This window comes from Corylus avellana, chromosome 9 (genome assembly GCF_965113065.1).
Source record: "Corylus avellana chromosome 9, dhCorAvel1.hap1.2, whole genome shotgun sequence".
In the NCBI taxonomy this organism is placed as follows: domain Eukaryota; kingdom Viridiplantae; phylum Streptophyta; class Magnoliopsida; order Fagales; family Betulaceae; genus Corylus; species Corylus avellana.
Genome location: NC_142498.1, coordinates 15,113,144 through 15,131,911, shown reverse-complemented (window position 1 = coordinate 15,131,911; position 18,768 = coordinate 15,113,144). Strand labels below are relative to the sequence as shown.

The window sequence follows — 18,768 nt, the reverse complement described above, 5'->3', positions numbered from 1 at the left end:
GACCAAATTTGAAATGAAATTTACCCAAAAAGTCCTCCCCTTTTTCCGAGGATAAACGTTTGATCCAAATGCATTCCTCCTCTTCACTAAATCAGTATCATCTCCTTGAATCCCCTTCTCTAAATTTGTTTTTAACAAATTCGATAGCCCTTTAACCTGATGTAAAGGTAGAGAAGCCAACAATATGTGAAATTACAGTAAAAAAAATACAAATAATACAGAAATTAGACCAATAAAAGATAATTTAGTGGAAAACTTGCCCCTCCATATATCTCCAGAGCTGAAACATTGTGTTCCCTTGACATTGAAGTAAGTTGCTCTTGTCCAATCCCAAAATCACCACTGGGAGGTGGACGTAGTTCCAACGTTCCTAACAGTTGAATGCAGCAAGTAAATCATCATGTCTTCAAACAGTATATGTTTACATTTTTTTGAAAAAAATGAAACAATGATCCATACCGCAACAATGCAATTAAAAAGCCATGTTGCACCACAAATCACGGTACACAAACAGGTAATTCAGATCAAGATAAAACAGCACAATGGCTAAAAACACATGCATCAAAAGTTCATAGAACAAGTCCAACATAAACGATGGTAAACGTAAACTTGAACCCTACTACAGCATATCATCTGGCGGCAAAAAAAAATCTCAAACCAGCATAGGAAAGAGGAAGAATTAGGCTAAAGTGCCATACAACAAGACCAACAAAATCATAGTGTTCATGGTAGAATACAGGTAACTTGGCCAATATCATAAAAGGGCCAAAAGCAAAGGTTGAAGTCCTCAAGAAAGAAATGCTAATATATAACAAGGAAAGAAAATAGGGGGAAATTTCATAAAGGAGTAATGACCAAGCAATTGACGCAAGGCTTTGTCAACTTGAATCCATTTTTTATCGACTGTCAAACATATGACTGGACTATACTTGTTAGTCTTCATGGCACTGTTGGCAATCTATTTTCATAACTTTGTCAAGAAGCAATTATGTGCTATAAAAGAAAAATATGTGCTTATATAATAAGAATAATCTGACACAAAATATGAAACAGACAAGAAAAAGAGAGATAGAGATTTGATAATAGATTATGAGTCTCTGAATATTTGGGTATACATATACATAAACTGCTGACAGAATCCCAAAAAGGGTATCATAGTATCAGAAATGAAAATATAAATTTTTCCTGAGAGCAGAGCTCAAAATACAACAATATATCAAAGGTTCACGAACTTAGGAGCACAAATCTGGTAAAAGCAATTGACATTAAATCTCTGGAGCAAAAAATGTCATGAAAATGATCTTGAAATAACAGAGCACCATTCACGAAGGAATCATTACAAATTAAAAACCAACCATAACTTAAGAAGGGCAGGGGTGGACAGTGTAAGACACTATCTTATTGTTCTTAGATATCCAAAAAAGTAAAAAATATTGCACAAGAAAGTACAGAAATAGAAGTACCATTTTCTCGATTCCCCGCATCCTTGAAAAGATATGCAGCCTAGCATAGCCAATTTCATTAATTTAAAGATATATTCCAGCTATAAACAATGTAAAAGAAAATAGGTTTAAGGAATTATATTACTCGTATGGCTTGAACATGTGCTCTAATAGTCCCTATCCGTTGCTTCCTCTCTTCTTCCCTTTTCAAGTCCAAGGTGTAACGAAATCGACGAGAAGCATTTAGCACAAGCGCCGCTTGCTACAGATGACAAACTTGAGTTAGCTCAAACACTATAAGCAACATTGTCTTCAAATAACGCACAATTAGACTAGCCATTACTGCCAAATACAGTAAGATTACAGAATTGTATATATAGTTTCTACTGAATGAGGATCAGCTGCAACTAGGAAATGACTATTCCTAATACTTTTACAGTAGAAAGAAATTTTTTTTAAAAAGAAATGATTTTCGATAAACAAAAAATGATTTTCCTCAGCAGGAAACAAAAGCTTTTCTTATCTGCACAACATAACGACAATCACGAAGTGGAAAAGTTCAATAGACAACCGGTGCTTTAGGAGGAGAGGAGGAAGCCAAAGAAGATGAAAGGCAGCCAAGTGTTTCATTGAAGGGCGAGGTACCAATTGCATGTTCCAGCACTATTATCATGTGACTATCTTATATTTCATCATGCATCGTAAATTTCTGGCCCTTCTTCATCAACATCAATTCATATTCACCCCCCTCATTTCCTTTTTTTTGCATAACACTTCATGTTTTTTCTGCTCTCACAAACCTTAATTATATTTCTTTATCTTCTCAAGGATCCCTAGCCTATTTATGAAATGAACATAAAAATTAGAGTATCTTTGCACACTGAAAATACTCGCAAATAATTCATCAAGAAAAAAAATAAAAGAAAGAAAAGTACTAGACCTAACACTGAGACTTGATTTTAAATTGACTGCAACAGCCCGCAATTTATATTCCTAATGGTAAAAAATACAGCAGGGATTCTAAGCCTAATGCATTTCGCCATCAAACTGTAGCCATAATCTCTATCTCGTATGCCTAAACGACCACAAGAGGTTACATAACCAATTATAATTTAGCCAATATTAAACCCATATTATGATTTGCAGCAAGAATACAATCATCTATCATCTATCATCTACAAGTCCATCTGACATCATTGAAATGAATTTTTTTCTTCTTTCTTTTTATAATGTTGTATATATCACTGACAAATTATCCATAGTTTATCCACCAACAGGTAAACCCTCACCATTGGGGCAGAATCAAAGCCAATAAAGAATAGCATTAATTAATTCATACCATTAAAATTTTCTTTGACAAGTCTGAGAATTTCCATAGTGCTACAACGGAATTCCTACCATTAAACTTGAATGTATTGTCATAAAAATTTTACTACCATTAACATGCAAGGCGAGATACTATGTTCTCCTTTTTATTTTATTTTTATCCTTTTCTTTTTCTATAATGCTTTTTGTAGTTTGAACAACAAAACCGTAATTTAGATGATAGTTTGAACATTTTTCAAACATAATTGCCACTATCAAACAACCCTTCTATTTTTTGCAACGCCCAAGCAACCTTTCCTGACGTTAAAAAATAAATAAATCTAGTTTGCCGCATGCACAATCGTTTGACCTGATAATAAATATCCAATTTTCTACTTTAGTTTTCTGACCAAATAATACTATCTCAATTTTTTTTGCCCAAAGAAGCACGATAAGAAACTATGTTAATGACAATGCGTGTGAATCAAAAAAATCCCCTCCTTACATTCTCATGTTTAAGTATGTGCTCTTTGTATATTCCGTAAGGGTTCTATTGTATATATTTTTTGCATTAGGGTTGCGCCCCTCTGCGCTTTTTTCAATAATATTCTCATTACTTATCAAAAAAAAAAATGTTTAAGCCCGATGGTGTGAGAGTCGAGTGGGTTGACATTACGTCATGATGGTCCTCAGGTATCGACAGCGGGTCCATTCTAGTTGGGTGTTGGGGAAGCTCTTCAAGATGTCGTTTTTGGAGGTAGCAAGAAGTACATGTAGAACGGGTTGGTATGTTTCCTTGGTCTGAAGGAGTATTGTGGGTGTGTCCTTCGCCAGCACCAGCCTGAGCACCACAGCAGAAATTTCATTGGGCATCTTGGAGACTTGGTCTGTTCCTCTAGGATTTCTGCCATAGCTTGACCTTGGGGGTGAGCTATGCATTGGGGCAGAGGCTATTCTGTTCCCCCTCTCCCTGTGTCTCCGGCTTGGTTCTTGCACTATTCGCTCAGTTTTTTTGGTATTGTTTGGTCCTTGTGGCTTTCATGCTCTACATTGCTCGGTCGGTTGCTCAAGATTTTTGTGGTCTTGTTGGTATTTTGGGAGCACTAAGACCCCCTCCATCTTAGATAAACCTAAAGTTCCTTACCAGAAGTTACATATGTATAAGTTCGAACTGGTAAACCTGCTCCTATTCCTCTATTGCTAGTACCACAAAAACACAAGCGAAATCTCTAACTAAAAAAAAAACAACAACAGCGACAACAAGAAGAAAACATCAAAGTCCACCTTTGCCAATTACGAAAAACAATATGGCTGTGTTTGGGGAAGGGCTGGACCCAAGGACACAGAGTCCCAAATTTTTTTCTCTTCTCAAAATTAATCCAAACATTTTTACTTTTTACGTCACATTAATATTTTTTATTATTATTCAAAATAAAAAAAATCTTACAAAACAAATTTTTTTCATTTTTTCATGCAAAACTTTCTTAACCTTTTTTTTCTTTTTTCTTACATCAATCAAATCTACTACAGTATCGGCGTACTCAATTTTTCAAGCCCCTTCCCAAACACAGCCTATATCGCTTACAGTTCATCCAGGCATCCCATTCCCAAAACAATAGTTGGGGGAAAAAAAAACCAAAAGAGAATCAAGAACCCATCAAAGCACAAAACCCATAGGCAAAAACACAGCAACGAGCACTCAAATCTGAGAAAATCAAATTATATTAGAGAGAGAGAGAGAGAGAGCATGTAAGACGTACCCTCCACCGACGGAGACGCTCAATAGAGGCATTCTTAGTGCTGGTAATATCGAAAGGGCCCGATGAACTCTCATCGTCTTCGGCGGTGGAAGGTCCGTTGGAATGGCTTCCACCGGCCTCTAAATCGTTGTTGAGCCGGCGGTGTGGCGAGCTCTTCGAAAAGTTCATTACTGTCGCAGGAGAGATGGCACCGTCACACTCTAATTCTGTCTATTATCAACACAAATCAAATCCATAAACAAAATCCCCGTCTACTCTCACACTCGTCTTTTCTTTCCAGATTTACACTAACCCTAGAAAACTTGAAGTTGAGATTCTAAAGGATTAAAAGTTAATTCAGAAAATTACTAAAAAGCCCAATTCTCGTATAAGGTCTAAACACAACGCTCGGGCCCGGCCTAATAGCCTAATATCTAGGGTACTGTTTGGCAGGATAAAATTGAACAATAAAACAAACAAAATAAAATAAAGAGAGAGTTGTGTAGTTTTACCAGAAATCAGAAAACCGTACGGGTTTACCAAACACAGCCTTTACTCTGGCCACCTGAACAATTTTTACCTTCCCCTGTCCTGTCGTCTTCCTCGTCTATATTTTTTTAAAGATACTCGAGAACTGAAAATTCATTGAAGAACAAAACCAAAAGGCATATTTGCATTAGGATAATATAATAATTATCAAAAGGAATAAATTCAAAAAAAAAAAGTATATTATTATATACTTGTAAGTCAAAAAACAAAAGATATTCTACGCTTTATTTATTTACTTTTCGAATATTTGTTAAAAAAAAAAAAAAAAAATCAATTTAGATGCCTTATCTTATTGAGTGCTTCACACGTATTTGGATTCGAACCGTGTGCCTTAATTGTCTTGGTCGGCCGGCAAGGTTCTCGTGAAATCTTATGTTTTTAATTGGTTTGCATGTTTTTCTCTTTTTCTAGTTTCTGGCTATTACTGTATTAGAACATAATCTTAGAAGTTGGAAGATAGAAGAAGATTACACAAAAGTTGATATACAGTACTTACGTCTGTTTCGGCTCGGATATCGCAGATCGAAGAACTCAAACAAAAACAAAAACTCTTGATTAAATAAGCATTAATTGAGATTATTTACTACTTTTCGTAGTTGGAAGGTACGTGAAGTGGGATGGATGGGTTGATAGCAGCAACTAGAAACTGACTTTTTTGTGTTAATTGCTTTCTGACTTTAGTGTGAATCTTCTTACATCTTCTACGCCTTAATTTATGTTATAATTTACGAACATATCCTTTAAAAAGTAGTGAGGATATGATTGAGATATTGTGGAGGGTAGAGAGAGATCGTAAGTTGAAAGCATAAGAACTTTCTTTTATGTCGATCGACTTGTCATGGCATCGCTCAGCCGACGGCTAGTGGATGGAAATGGAATACTACAAAGTCATAAAGGATGGAAGACGTGTTATTGCAGCCGGCGAACTACTATTGGGAAGTGGATCTTTACGGTCCAAATGAATTAGAGATGAAATATGAACAAAAGTCGATAGATTCATTGGCTTTTTCCATCAAAGTAAATTTTCGTAATTAATTGTCACCGCTAAGTCATTGGCGAGGATGGACAGTGACCAAGAAATGAAAAAAATAATAATAATGGGCCTAATGAAAAACCCATCACCTTGGATGGTAGGCGGCTCTTGGCCCTAGACTTATATTGAATTAATGACCTCGAATTGAAATTTGAAGAGAGAGTGAGAGGCTGAGAGTGAGGTCGAATGGTGGCGCTGCAGCTGAGCGGGGGACGGCAATGTAAGGGGTGAAGCTAAGAGTGAGAGAGAGAATGAGTGACGAAGATCGAAGGGGACGCGAAAATGATAGGGTTGGAGAAAGTGATGCATTTAAACCTCATTTTTTTAATATATGTTTCAGTAGGGTGGCAATTCGTATTTGCGTATCAAGTTCGAATCGTGTTGAAACATATACATATATATATGTATATATAAAGCTATATAGGTTTACCTTAACCCGAACCATTAAATTAAACGGGTTAAACCCTTCAATCCTAACCCTATAATTTTGTATTTGGTTCGTGTCGGGTTTGCGAGTCGTGTCAAAAATTGTTTGTCATTATGTCGCGTGTTTGGATTTAGGTCGTGTCAAAGTATAGATATAAGATTATATAGGTTAACCATAAACCAATTCATGTAATTAAACGGGTCAAACTCTTCAGTGTTAACACTTTTAATTTCATGTTAGGTTTATGTCGAGTTCGCAGATCGTGTCAAAATTTGGCAGCCCCAATGTTCCACCTACCTTGATTTTCTTCTACCGCCTAGCACCAATAGGTGGCAATTAGCCACTATGCTCGGCCATTATTAGGAATACTATATCTTTTACCATAAAATTATTTAAAACTAACATAGTAATCAATAATGGTAAAATAACTAAGCAAAAAGATCTAGTTAATTTATTTCTCTTAATTATTTCACAAATTATGAATTATCACAATAATTTATAAATAATTTTGTAGTAAAAATTGTATTATCACATAATTTTTTATCCAATATAGGCCACGTTGTACGCAAAGGGTATTTGGAAGACCATATATGAGATAGAGAATTGTAAAACCTTGAATTCAATCATATGAGGGCTGCAATTGAGTCGAGCCGAGTCGAGCTTTAGGATTTCAAGACTAGCGCATTTACAAAGATACTTATTCGAGTCAAGTTTGAGTTTCGAGTCGAGCTATAAAATGTGTGTTCAAGACTGGCTCATTGAAAGCTCGAGCTCATTGAAAATGCTATTCGATCGAGTCCATCCGGACTCAACTCGAGCTCGAACTAGGCTATTAAATTCTTTAATGTATGATTCGAGCAAAGTTCAAGACCGAATTTTAAAACAACCTCTACACATTTATCTATAGTATAAATATATAACACTTAATTATATAAGACATATTATACAATATTAGATATAACTATAATCTATACGTAGCAAATTAACAATATATTATTATATATAACTAGATAATAGAACTATATAATATAGTATACTATAGCACAATTATAGTATATAATTATACTTCAAGAAAAATGAAGAAGCGAGTAATATATATATACATATATATATATATATATATATGAATGAGCTAACGAATCGGACAAACGAATTGGTCGAGCTTTAAATGAGCTAAGCTCGCGAGCCCCTATTTAGTTTTCTCGAGCAAACCAAGTATGTATCATTCACAAATCAAGCGAGTTTCTACAGTAACAAACGGGTTTGTCTAGTATCAAGCTTGAGTTCGAGTCGAACTAAACCGAGCGGATTATCAAACGTACTTTACTTAAATAAGGAAAGTTTTGGCATGTAGTAGCATAAGCTCGTTGTCAAGCTCGTTGTCAAGTTCGTGTCAAGTTCGTGTAGATATAGCTTGAGTTCGGGTCGAGCTATAATATCCAACGACTGTTGAAACTAATGCAAAGCCAAAGCCTAAGCTCGTTGTCAAGCAATACGTGGAGAATTGAAGCAATAGGTGGATACTAATGATAATTCACTTAATTTTATATATATATATATATAATAAAACATTAAAAAAAAAAACTTAATATAAAACAAGGGGCCAGTCATAGTCACGATTTTATATTTTTCTATTTATAGACAATTGAACATAAATTTTCGATCTTAAAAACAACATAAACAATTTCTAAAGACAAAAAATATAAAAGTATTTGCAAACAATGAAGGAATAATATTTCTACTCAAGTATAAAAATTTAACTCAGAGTGTCCCTAGTAGACTCATCAAAATATATATATATATATATATATATATATATATATATATATATATATATATAGCTATTTTAGTGAGTCAAATCTCTAAAAACTACAAAAAAAACCCTCCCCATTAGCCTCAGCAGAATGGTAATTCTTGTTTGGTGACTTTGGTGAGTACTGTTCACTCACCAAAAGAATATTTAAAAATATAACTGTTAGGAAAAGATAAATTTTTAAAAATATAATCGCTAGAATAAGACAGTATTCAAAAATATGATCGTTAGGAAAAGACATACACTCAAAAATATAAATGTTAGAGAAATAGTAAAAATCTTTGAAAAATAATATTTAAATGGAATAGTGAAAATTGATAGTTAAATGGTGAGGCTATTGATGGTGCTTTAAAAATTTTGGTAGCCAAAGTAAAAATGTGATTTTTAACTATTCTGGCTAGTAAAATTTGGTGAGTCTACTAGGAATGCTATCAACATTAATATTCTCAAGATTGAAATTTGTACATAAGTAACATAATATTGATGTAATGGTTTTGTTATATCTATGCGAAATGATGAATCCTATGATCCTAAGAGCACATTCTAGATGAGAAATAGGTTTTTGATGGAATAAGTTGTGTGATAACCATGTATACTTGAATTTCAATATATTTTGTATATATAATAGTATTGGATGACAATAGTTGAAAAAATAATAATACAATATACTCAAATATGATGCTTTAATCCCAATTAAGGTTTAGTAGTAACACTTTAAGTTAATTATTAGATAGTTAATTTTGAGGGCATTACAAGTAGTAGGTGTACAAGCAAGCCGTTGTTAACCATCTAATAACCGTTAACTGTACAACCGGATAACCTCCCCGCCCTAAGCGGTTAGCGGTTTTAGGGGTAGATGGAGGTACATGATGTTAATAACCGCTAACCACCTACTCTAATATATATTATATATATAAAATAATAATAATATACAAAACAATATTATTATTTTTTTGTGTGTTTGATATAAGGTTTTCATTTTGAGTTAAATGAAATTGATCTTTATTCATATAATAATAATATTCTTGAGTTTTGTTACATTTTGAAGCCTTCTAATTATTTAAAAATGCTCAAAACCATCTAAAATAGACCCTAAAAATAAGCTTAAGGAAAGCCCAAAACACCAAAATAGCGCATTTCTAAAAAGTAGTTATAAGTTTCAATAACCGCTAACCGACAATTATTTTAAAATCACTAGCCACCTAAGGCAGAGCAGTTGCGATTGCAAAAAATTGACAATTGCCTAAAGTGGTTGTAGTTAGCAGTTAGAGGTAACAACTACTAACCGTAACCATGTGGTTAGCGGTTAGAAACACAGTAGGAAAATTTTTGTGACAAGGTTTAGTGTCATAGACAAGATCTGATGTGGTGTTTCAAAACAAGAACTAGTGATCATTGTTACTTCAAAAGATAGAGGTGAGGCAATGGGAGCTTGATGTGAAGATGAGGAATTTCTTAAACACCACACAAACATTAGAAGCAATGGTAAATTGGTTGGAGGCATCGGCAAACACCCAAGGAGGGGAAGCTAGAATGGGAAGAAGAATTGCTCCTTTAAGGAATTTAACGAGTATCCATTCCCTAAGTTTGGGGGGAATTTGAGCCCTAAGAGAGCACAAAGTTGTCTTATGGATGTAGAGAGTTGCTCAAAGCTATATGTTGCATAGAAGAGCAAACTAAAGTCAAGTACACCGCCTATAAGTTTTTCGGGGAAGTAAGGCGATGGTGGTGCACCAAAAAGGATTCACTAATTAAGAAGTTGGGGAGTAATGAGGCTATTATTTGGGCCAATTTAAAGGAGGAATCCTGTCAAAAATATTCCAAGTCCAAAGAAGAAGGCGTTACCCCATGCAAGAGTTGCAAATGGGCAAGGGAGTAAGGGCTTGGAAAGGAATGGAGGCCTCAATGCTTTGAGTGTGGCAAGCTGCATTGAGGAAAATGCAGGTTGAGGATGAATAAGTGCTATTATGTGCCAAGATGGGCCACTTCATGCGAAACTGCAACCAATAGACCAATAGTAGCAATATTGGTCGTGTCGGATAGAAGCAACAAAAGACTAACCGCTAAAGTGCACATGCCCACTCTTTCCCCGCAAGGAGCATATGATAGGCGTGACTATCATAGTCACCCAAGTCGTGAAAGTTTTGATTTGTTGTGAGTTGTAAGATGGTACGACTATGAGTATGATCAGTCGGCATCCAATGCCGTTTTGTTAGGTACTCACATTGACTTAGTATTATGGACCTGTATTTGTAATGGTGATCGTGCAGCTACCCCTACCTTTTTTACTTTAAATTTTTAATCCCTTTTAGTTTTTTAATAGTAGGGCTTTACATCTGATTAGGTTTTTTATTTTTTCAAAATATACACGTGTACTCTAAAAAAATAAAAAAATAAAAATCTGAAATATTATAAACCACACCGGAAAACACTTTTCACAAAAACAGTTGTTATCTTTACGTTACATCAAATTAAAACACATTTTCAAACAAAGAAAACCCCAAAATATACCCATGTATGTCGACAATCTGAAAACTTAATCAATGAGTCTTTTGAAAGAAAGACTTGATAATTAAAAGAAAAAAACAAATCTAGGAGGGAAATGCAGCATTAGAGAAAAACAAACTGAAAGGATAAAAGGAAATAGATAGAATATAGGAGGGAAATGCAGCAATATAATTAATATCCCCAATAAAACTCGATCTCCACAGAGCAAATTAAAGAGACGTACATACCAGATGGGATGGTAGCGTAAATATGAGAAGCTGGCGCGAACTGATTATCTTGATCGCGCGCGGTAGAGAGACAATCACAAAAACCTGCGCACCACCAACAATGGAGATCTCATAAATATGATTAATAATAAACCATATAAATAATAAATAAGAACAAACATCCAAATTAAAGACGAAACGTGCCGACTATGTCGACCTTTAAGAGCTGTACGCGGATGAATATGACAACTAGATGCTTCAAGAAGACAACCGTACGTTGCCGACTAGAAGAGAAATAACGATTGTCGACAGGAAAAAACAAAGTAATTACAGCGTTACTTTTTTTTTTTTTTTTTAATCATTTAAAGATAGTAAGTAATGTACTGGCAAGATATCTGTAATAATGTAATATTGTGTCCATTCATGGGCAATTTTCTCAATCCTGACTATTTCTTAAATGAAAGTATATCCGAATTATTATTTTTTTTAAAAAAATAAATAAATAATTTAATGTGAAAGGAAGACTAGAAATGCTCCAATACCTGCGTAGTTGCAGGCGGCAGGAAGTCTTAATTTGGGCAGCACTGTTATTACGCACGATGTACCGAAATGCCATTATCGGCAAGTTCAAGTTTAAAGGGTTTTGATGTTTCCAAATACGATGGAAACGAGACCTCTTTATAGAATTAGTACGGAAAAACTTTTACTTTCACTTTACTTTTTTTTTATTTGATTCTTTTTTATAACCTTCAAGAAAAGGAAAGAATATATAGTCCCCAACTTAGCTCGATCAGCACAAATTTCATGCAAATTAGTTTGAGTAATGCTATAAGTCTTCTTAGAGTCATCCCAAATGTGATGTGACTTTTAAAATTATTATTGAATTTGGGATGTGATTTATTGACTTTTGATTTATTGATGATTTTAAAAGTCACATCACATTTGGGATGACTCTAGGAAGATTTCTAACATTACTCAATTAACTCATTAGTTTATAAGAAATTTTTACAAATATGCTTTTAAAAAAGTAACATTGTTCTTTAAATAAGGCCCCAAATAGCAATTAGTATAATTAAGTTTTCTTCTATTTAAAAAAAAAAAAAAAAAAACGTTGAAGGCCTCAATTATATATAGTAAAGAGGTTAGTTAATATTCTTTTATTATGGCCCTAATTATGGTAAAAAAAAAAAAAAACATAGTTACAAAGAATTGAATCCCAAGAATTTAAAAAAGAGAAATAGAAAGTTACCCCTAAAATAGTAACTAAACTGGTAATTTTTTCCAAATTTAAATCCAACATGTTAGCTATGTTACATCGTTAAAACAAATTAAATCTTACATAAAAATAATTGTACGCACCTCAACACTTCAAACTAAATGTCTTGCAACAAAGGTATTAATTGAATTCTACTTGTCTTTTTTTTTTTTTGACATGTCCACACAAAAGGGGGAGGGAGATTCGAATTAGTGACCTTCGCTTCATTAGGCGTGGTCTCAGCCAATTGAGCTGCCTCTTGAGGACAAGTCTACTTGTCGTTTGAAAAAAGTTAAAGAACAAAAAGCAAGAAGTAGAACAAGTCTTAATGAAAACAATATATATACATATATATAAACTAAAAAATTAAAGTAATATTTATATATAAAAAAGTTTCACTTAAATTAGTGACTAGCTATTGCATTCTTGTTAAACATTACAATAAAAGGTTGCCTTAATCTCACTTATCCTTGTGGATGAGAGTGGCCTTTGCTTGCCTTGAGGGATTTACTTTGTTGCTGTTCCTTCAAAACTCAAAAGTACTCAATGACAATCAACGTTTACGTGAACATGAAGCTACCATTTCGATCCCTTCTCTGGCATGCCAACCTTTAATTATTTTTTCTTCCTAGTCGTTTCCGGCACGCTAACCTTTAATTATTTTTTCTTCCTTGTCTTTTCCTTTTTTGACTTTTTTTACTAGTCCTCCTTTTCCTTCTTTGTAAGTAAAGTAAATTGTGCTTTGATTTAGTTATGAAATTAAATTGCGTTAATGCACATCAAAAGCTGAGTTTTAGAGTCAATGTTTCAGATAATTAAATAATGGGCTACTCGAGGTCTTTTGACACGTATAAGGTTACTCACATGCCATTCATCTGTAAAGAAAGACACTTGCATGCACGCAAGCTTGCCACCAAGGCAATATTCTTCATATGGGGGACCATTAATTTCTTCAATAAAAGGATGAATTGCTGTTTACTTTATCCTAGATCCAAGTTTATGTTCCAGTTTTAGATAAAAAAAAATATGTAAGGTTTTATGTTGTTGGCAAATCCAACGTGAAAACTTGTTATGTTGTAAATCTAACATCTAGGGTTAAACTAAGTTGGTTTTCAAGAGAGGGTCAAAAGCTCGGTTCAAAGTGGAGGACATGATAAGTAGTTAGCGATTCTGATCAAAGGCCGAATGCGTTTGAACAAAATTATCAAAACACTTTAAGAATCGAGTTCCCAAATACTGTAATCTTTAGCCGTTTGAACGGAAGACTTCTCGACTTCAAATTCCAAGCTCCCGAGAGGCTCGATCACACCAAATTCAAATGCAAGTTGAATACATTGTTTCACAAAAGGGTCACCGAAAGCTAGCTATGATCACAATCGCATTTGAATTCAGTTCAAATGCGATGGTCACTAAGCCAAACCTGAAAAGCTCGATTGTAACAATGTTTGAACTCCGTTCAAACACCGCATGCGATAAGCAGGGAAACCTTTGTTGTCGTTCGAACACGACTTACCTAAGTTTTCTCAATGGCTTAAATATAACCCTCATAAGCCATGATTCTCATAAACCTTGAGACTATTGTTCTTGGAAACGAACTTTACCTTCATATATGCCGTAATTCTCTTAACCTCTCATTAGTTAACAAGTTTTCTGATTTTACTTTCTCAGATTATATATTATGTCAATATATGACCATACGTAATACCTATCAATTTTTTATAATTACTCAGAACAACAGTAAACAATATCTAGCAGCTAGCCAGAACACCAATTAAACCAACAATACAAACAAATCAACCAACATTACACCCAAGTTTTCCAGCAGCAGCAGCAGCAACTTGCTGCCCCAACAATACCTATCAATTTCATACTTGTGAAATACAAACTTGTAACATTAATCATCTTATCATCGATCACTAGGCGTATACTATTAATTTCTTCAATAGTTTGGGCACAATGATTATAAAAAAGCTCTGTTTCATTAACACCAAAAAGCTAGCTTATGAGTTTTCTGATAATATAAATTAAGTGAATAACTTGCTTAATCCCAAGATCAATGGACACCCTTCATGTATATATCTAACACAAGCGAAAGAAATACCAAAAACTGTAACATAAAACTGCAATTATTAATTCAGACCGACCTTTTTGCAGAGTCAAAACGAAGTCGTCGAAGCGAAGTCTTCTTTCTTTTCGATTTCCTTCTGAGAGTTTTGAGCAGCAGAGAGTCAGCAAAGCATGAATGAGGGGGAGTCCCACGAGAAAGATCGCAGAAATGTCGCACAGTCCAAACCATCTAATAAATAAATATTAAAAAGCATTTTCTTTTTCTTTTTCTTTTTCTTTTTGGTAAGTCTTCGAAAAACATTAAGGAAGAAAAAACGCTTTAGTAGTCAACGCTTGCCGCGATGCATTTGTTTTACCCGCCATTTTATGCATCAATTCTGGCACCGAAAATAAAACCTCAATTGAAATTTATAGTATTTATTTTATGGTCCGAATTTAAAATTGGTATCATGCATGTTACTTAATTACTTCAATTAATTAATTTTTTTTTTTTAAGAAAATTCGAATTTAACCCTTAAGTTTTCATGTGATTTTAATTTAATAATTCAGTTTTCAATTTCAACAATTGGATCCTAAGTTAATAGTATGTCTCATGTCAGCCCAATAAATTAATACAATATGTATGTCTCTCATTTGACACGTTTTTTAACCACCATAAGTGTCATGTAGCATTAATTGATTGATTTGATATGGCATATTGTTAATTAATAATTGGACGGTAGATTGATAGAGATACCTATGTGAAAGTAAAGAAAAATTTGAGGATCTAATTATCAAAATAAAAAAAATCTAAAGACTAAGGGCATGTATGAGTGTGCATATGAGGAGCCTGAAAGTGCGTTTAACACTCAAAAAGTCAATTTGAAGAAAAAAAGTACTCGTTTGGTAAAAATAATTGAAAGCATTTTTAAGAGTAAAAAAAAACCTAAAAATAGGCAAAACACACTTTTGGTAAAAGCTTAAAAATGAAATTTTTGCCAAAAAAAAAATGATTTTTAACTTAAAAGCTCTATTTCTCAAATGCAATTCTAAACATGCTCCTAATCTTCTAGCCTTCCAACTTATAAGGTGATTTTTTTCTTCTTCCATTTTTATCTTTGAGCAAATATATATATACAAAAACAAAGAAATAAAGCAAATATTAGGAAAAAAAAAAAAAAAAAAAAAAAAAAAAAAAAAGGTAAAAGAAAACGAAAAATTTAACATGATTAGGCGTTTAATCTTTTAATGAAGAAACTTCACTCACTTTAAAGCTAAGCAAGTTACTGATATGATATTGAAAGATTAAACTTCACTCACTTTAAAGCTAGCCATAAATAAAGCACTCACCAATAGAAAGCTCTTTTAAAGCTTTGGTGTCTAGATCCACTACGTATTCTGTTCCTAATTCATTCAAATATCATGTACACACTTAGATAAAGGATTCTGGTCCAACACTTTCTGTGCTTCCTTTGTGTCTAGGGGTGTAAAAAAAAAATTGGAAAGTCGGAAAATGGGTAAACTGAAAAATTGGAAAACTGAGAAACTGATTTGAAACCGGTTGGAAAAAATCGGTAATTGGGGTGCCCGGTTCCGGTTACCGGTTTTGGGGTTTTTAAATACCCGGTTATAACCGGGTAACAGGATATAATAATAATAATATATTTTTAATTTTATATATATTTTTTCGAATTTAGTATATTTATTAATATTTTTGATTATTTATTTTTTTTTTAAAAAAAAAATGGGGCACAAAATGGTTAAATTGAGCCAAAAAAATTAGGTCCAATACCTAAAATAAGCTCAAAAATTAGGCGGAATACCTAAAATAAACCCAAAATGCAAAAAATTTTAAAAACCAGTTACCCAGTTTAGATAAATGGGTACCAACCGAAATCAGCCGGTTATTGTATAACCGATTAACCGGGTACCTAGTTCCGGTTCCGGTTTTCAAAAATAAAAAACCAAGTACCCCAGTTTTAGCCAATAACCGAGAACCGAGACCGAATTTTTACCCCTACTTGTGTCCTATTTAGCTTTCCTAAATTATATACTTGGACTAAAATTGAAATACACAAACATCATTCAAATTAGAGAAATGCTAATGCTACACACAATACTTTTTTCTAATCAAGTTGACGTGGTATGGTGTAGTAGCCATTAAATTACAATCAATCTTTTAAAAGATAATTATCCTATAACGTAAACATCGTACCATATCCAGCTGACTAAGCAAAATAACTTTCCACGTTATATATGTGCGGAGATCCACATGTTGTATCCATCTCTCTAAATGCAACTACCGACAGGTGACATGTTAGCATCTCAGTAGCACATTATTGGTTGGGATATCGATCCCGATCCCGATCCCACATGTTTTTGTATTTGGATCCTCATAATTTGTGTGACAAAGTACATTAAGTTGCTGGAAAGTTAAAGGTTAATTACTTCTTTCTCGGTTCTCAACATGTAACGGCCTAAAAAAACTCAAAAAGCTCTTTCAATAGTAACTTACTATTGTTGCACATAGCTGTAATATCCAGAAAAAATAAAGTTAAAAGGATAATAGATTTTTTTTTTTTTCTTTTTCTTCCCAAAAGAATAAGATAATAAGTTATGTACAGAATTAGAGATGTTCTAAAAACATATGATAGAAAATTCAAGAGAGAACCTTGTTCGCCCCAAAAGAAATAAGTATTTCTAAGAAATGGTAGAGAATAATGAAGGATTTTGAGCTCAAAATATGCTCACCGACCGTAGCTTGGCGACCACGGGGGGTGTATTGAAAATAACTTTTTGAATTTTGGTTATATGCGGAATTCTGGCACTTGTAACAAAAGTTATGATTGTTTTAATGTCACATGCATGCACAAATTACATCAGTTTATTAAAATGAAACTTAATAGTTTTAGGGAAAAATCCATCTACTCTCCTCAAACTACCACCCAATTGACAATATCCCTTAAAACTTTCAATTGTCACAATGTCCTCCCTAACTACCAGAACATTGTCAATGACGAAACTACCTTTAGTAAAATAAAAAAAAAAAAATACTAAAACTTCTAGAAAAAACCTAAAACTAAAATAAATAAATAAATCAAAGGGGTGGCCAAATTAAAAAAAAAAAAAAAAAAAAATCCTTTCTATAAGAAAAAAAACTAAAAAAAATTCGATTTTTTAAATAAAAATTTTTGTTTTAAAAAATAAAAAATTTTGTTTAAAAAAAAAAATCTTTTTTAAAACAAAATTTTAAAAAATAAAAATTTTTTTTTTTTAAATAAAATTTTTCGTTTATAAAAAATAAAATTTTTCGTTTTAAAAAACAAAATAAAAAATCTTTTTTTTTTAAATAAAACGATTTTTTAATTAAAATTTTCTTTTTAAAAATTATTATTATTATTTTTATAATTTATAAGAATATTTTTGTCTTATTGAGACTATAAAGACAGTTTTATATTTTTGCTAGCTTTGGGAGGAACATTGACAATGTTTTAATAGTTTGAGGGGGACATTGTCACAATTGAAAGTTTGGAGGGACATTGTCAATTTGGTGTTAGTTTGAGGGGGTATGTGAACTTTACCCTAGTTTTTACGTGTTAGAGTGCTGAAATTTTGTTTCATAATGACTAAGGAAGATTCATTCGAATGAGAAAATTTGGTGTTGGAATATGAAATTGCTAATAATATAAGAATTGTTTTTCTTATAAATAGGTAGCTTCGGATTGAAAAGTTTATAAAAAGAATATTTTGATTTCGAAACGTTTATAAAAGGATTTTGGGAGTATTGATAGTGAGAGAATGAGTCTAAAGAGAGAGAAATCCTACATAGGAAAGGTTGGTATGTTTACACTTGCTATAAGTCATGGACTCACATATCCACATGCAAAATTATGAAATTTTATAGATGTTGTCGAGGAGGTTGAGGACTCATACATGAGTCTAGTCTAGTACTATCCATGAGGTTGGCAGGAGACCTTAAGTTTTTGTCGTGATAGATGTTGTTAATGCAACCTTAGTATATATGCCATATGTGGTACTTTTTGGATTGTATAGAGACAAATATGGAATAAAATGTGTAATAACATTAAGTTTATGTACCTAATGTTAAATTAGGTAGAGGTCAGGTATATTATATCATTGTGAGAGTGACTTTGTAGTTTTAAAAAGAAAAGAAAATTTTTATTTGAAATCTTCCATTGCGAGTTGTAAAGAAAAGTAGTATCACCACGTGAAATATGAGTTATTGCACTATATTCTTTAAAATTTGAGGCGTTCAATCAATATTGTTAGCTTTAGTTTGTCTTGGCTAGATTCATGTGAACAAAATACTTATGGTTAACATGTTCAAGTTAAGTTTGCAGTATGCGATCGAGGAAGAATTAGTAAGAAATCTTCAAATTGCCCGGACGCCTATGCAAGTAGTCCGACTGAGGAGACTGAATGAG

The 18,768-nt window shown here is 33.1% G+C and overlaps 1 protein-coding gene across 6 annotated transcripts in view; it reads right to left on the bottom strand.

Moving 5' to 3' along the window:
* LOC132189054 (calcium-transporting ATPase 10, plasma membrane-type) overlaps positions 1-14,515 on the bottom strand; it is a 45,326-nt gene extending 30,811 nt beyond the window's left edge. For 3 of the 6 annotated variants that reach the window (XM_088510343.1, XM_059603536.2, XM_059603537.2), the window contains exons 1-5: positions 4,508-4,854; positions 1,588-1,704; positions 1,464-1,503; positions 261-370; positions 25-156 (exon numbers count right to left, since the gene is read on the bottom strand). In XM_088510343.1, the coding sequence (XP_088366469.1) occupies positions 25-156; positions 261-370; positions 1,464-1,503; positions 1,588-1,704; positions 4,508-4,675 (567 nt within the window). In that variant the 5' untranslated portion in view covers positions 4,676-4,854. Of the gene's footprint in view, positions 1-24; positions 157-260; positions 371-1,463; positions 1,504-1,587; positions 1,705-4,507; positions 4,855-4,998; positions 5,121-5,531; positions 5,614-11,043; positions 11,128-14,421 lie in introns of those variants that run through there. The other 3 variants (XM_088510345.1, XM_088510344.1, XM_088510346.1) reach the window with 3 other exon arrangements.
* Between the last annotated feature and the right edge of the window lie 4,253 nt (positions 14,516-18,768).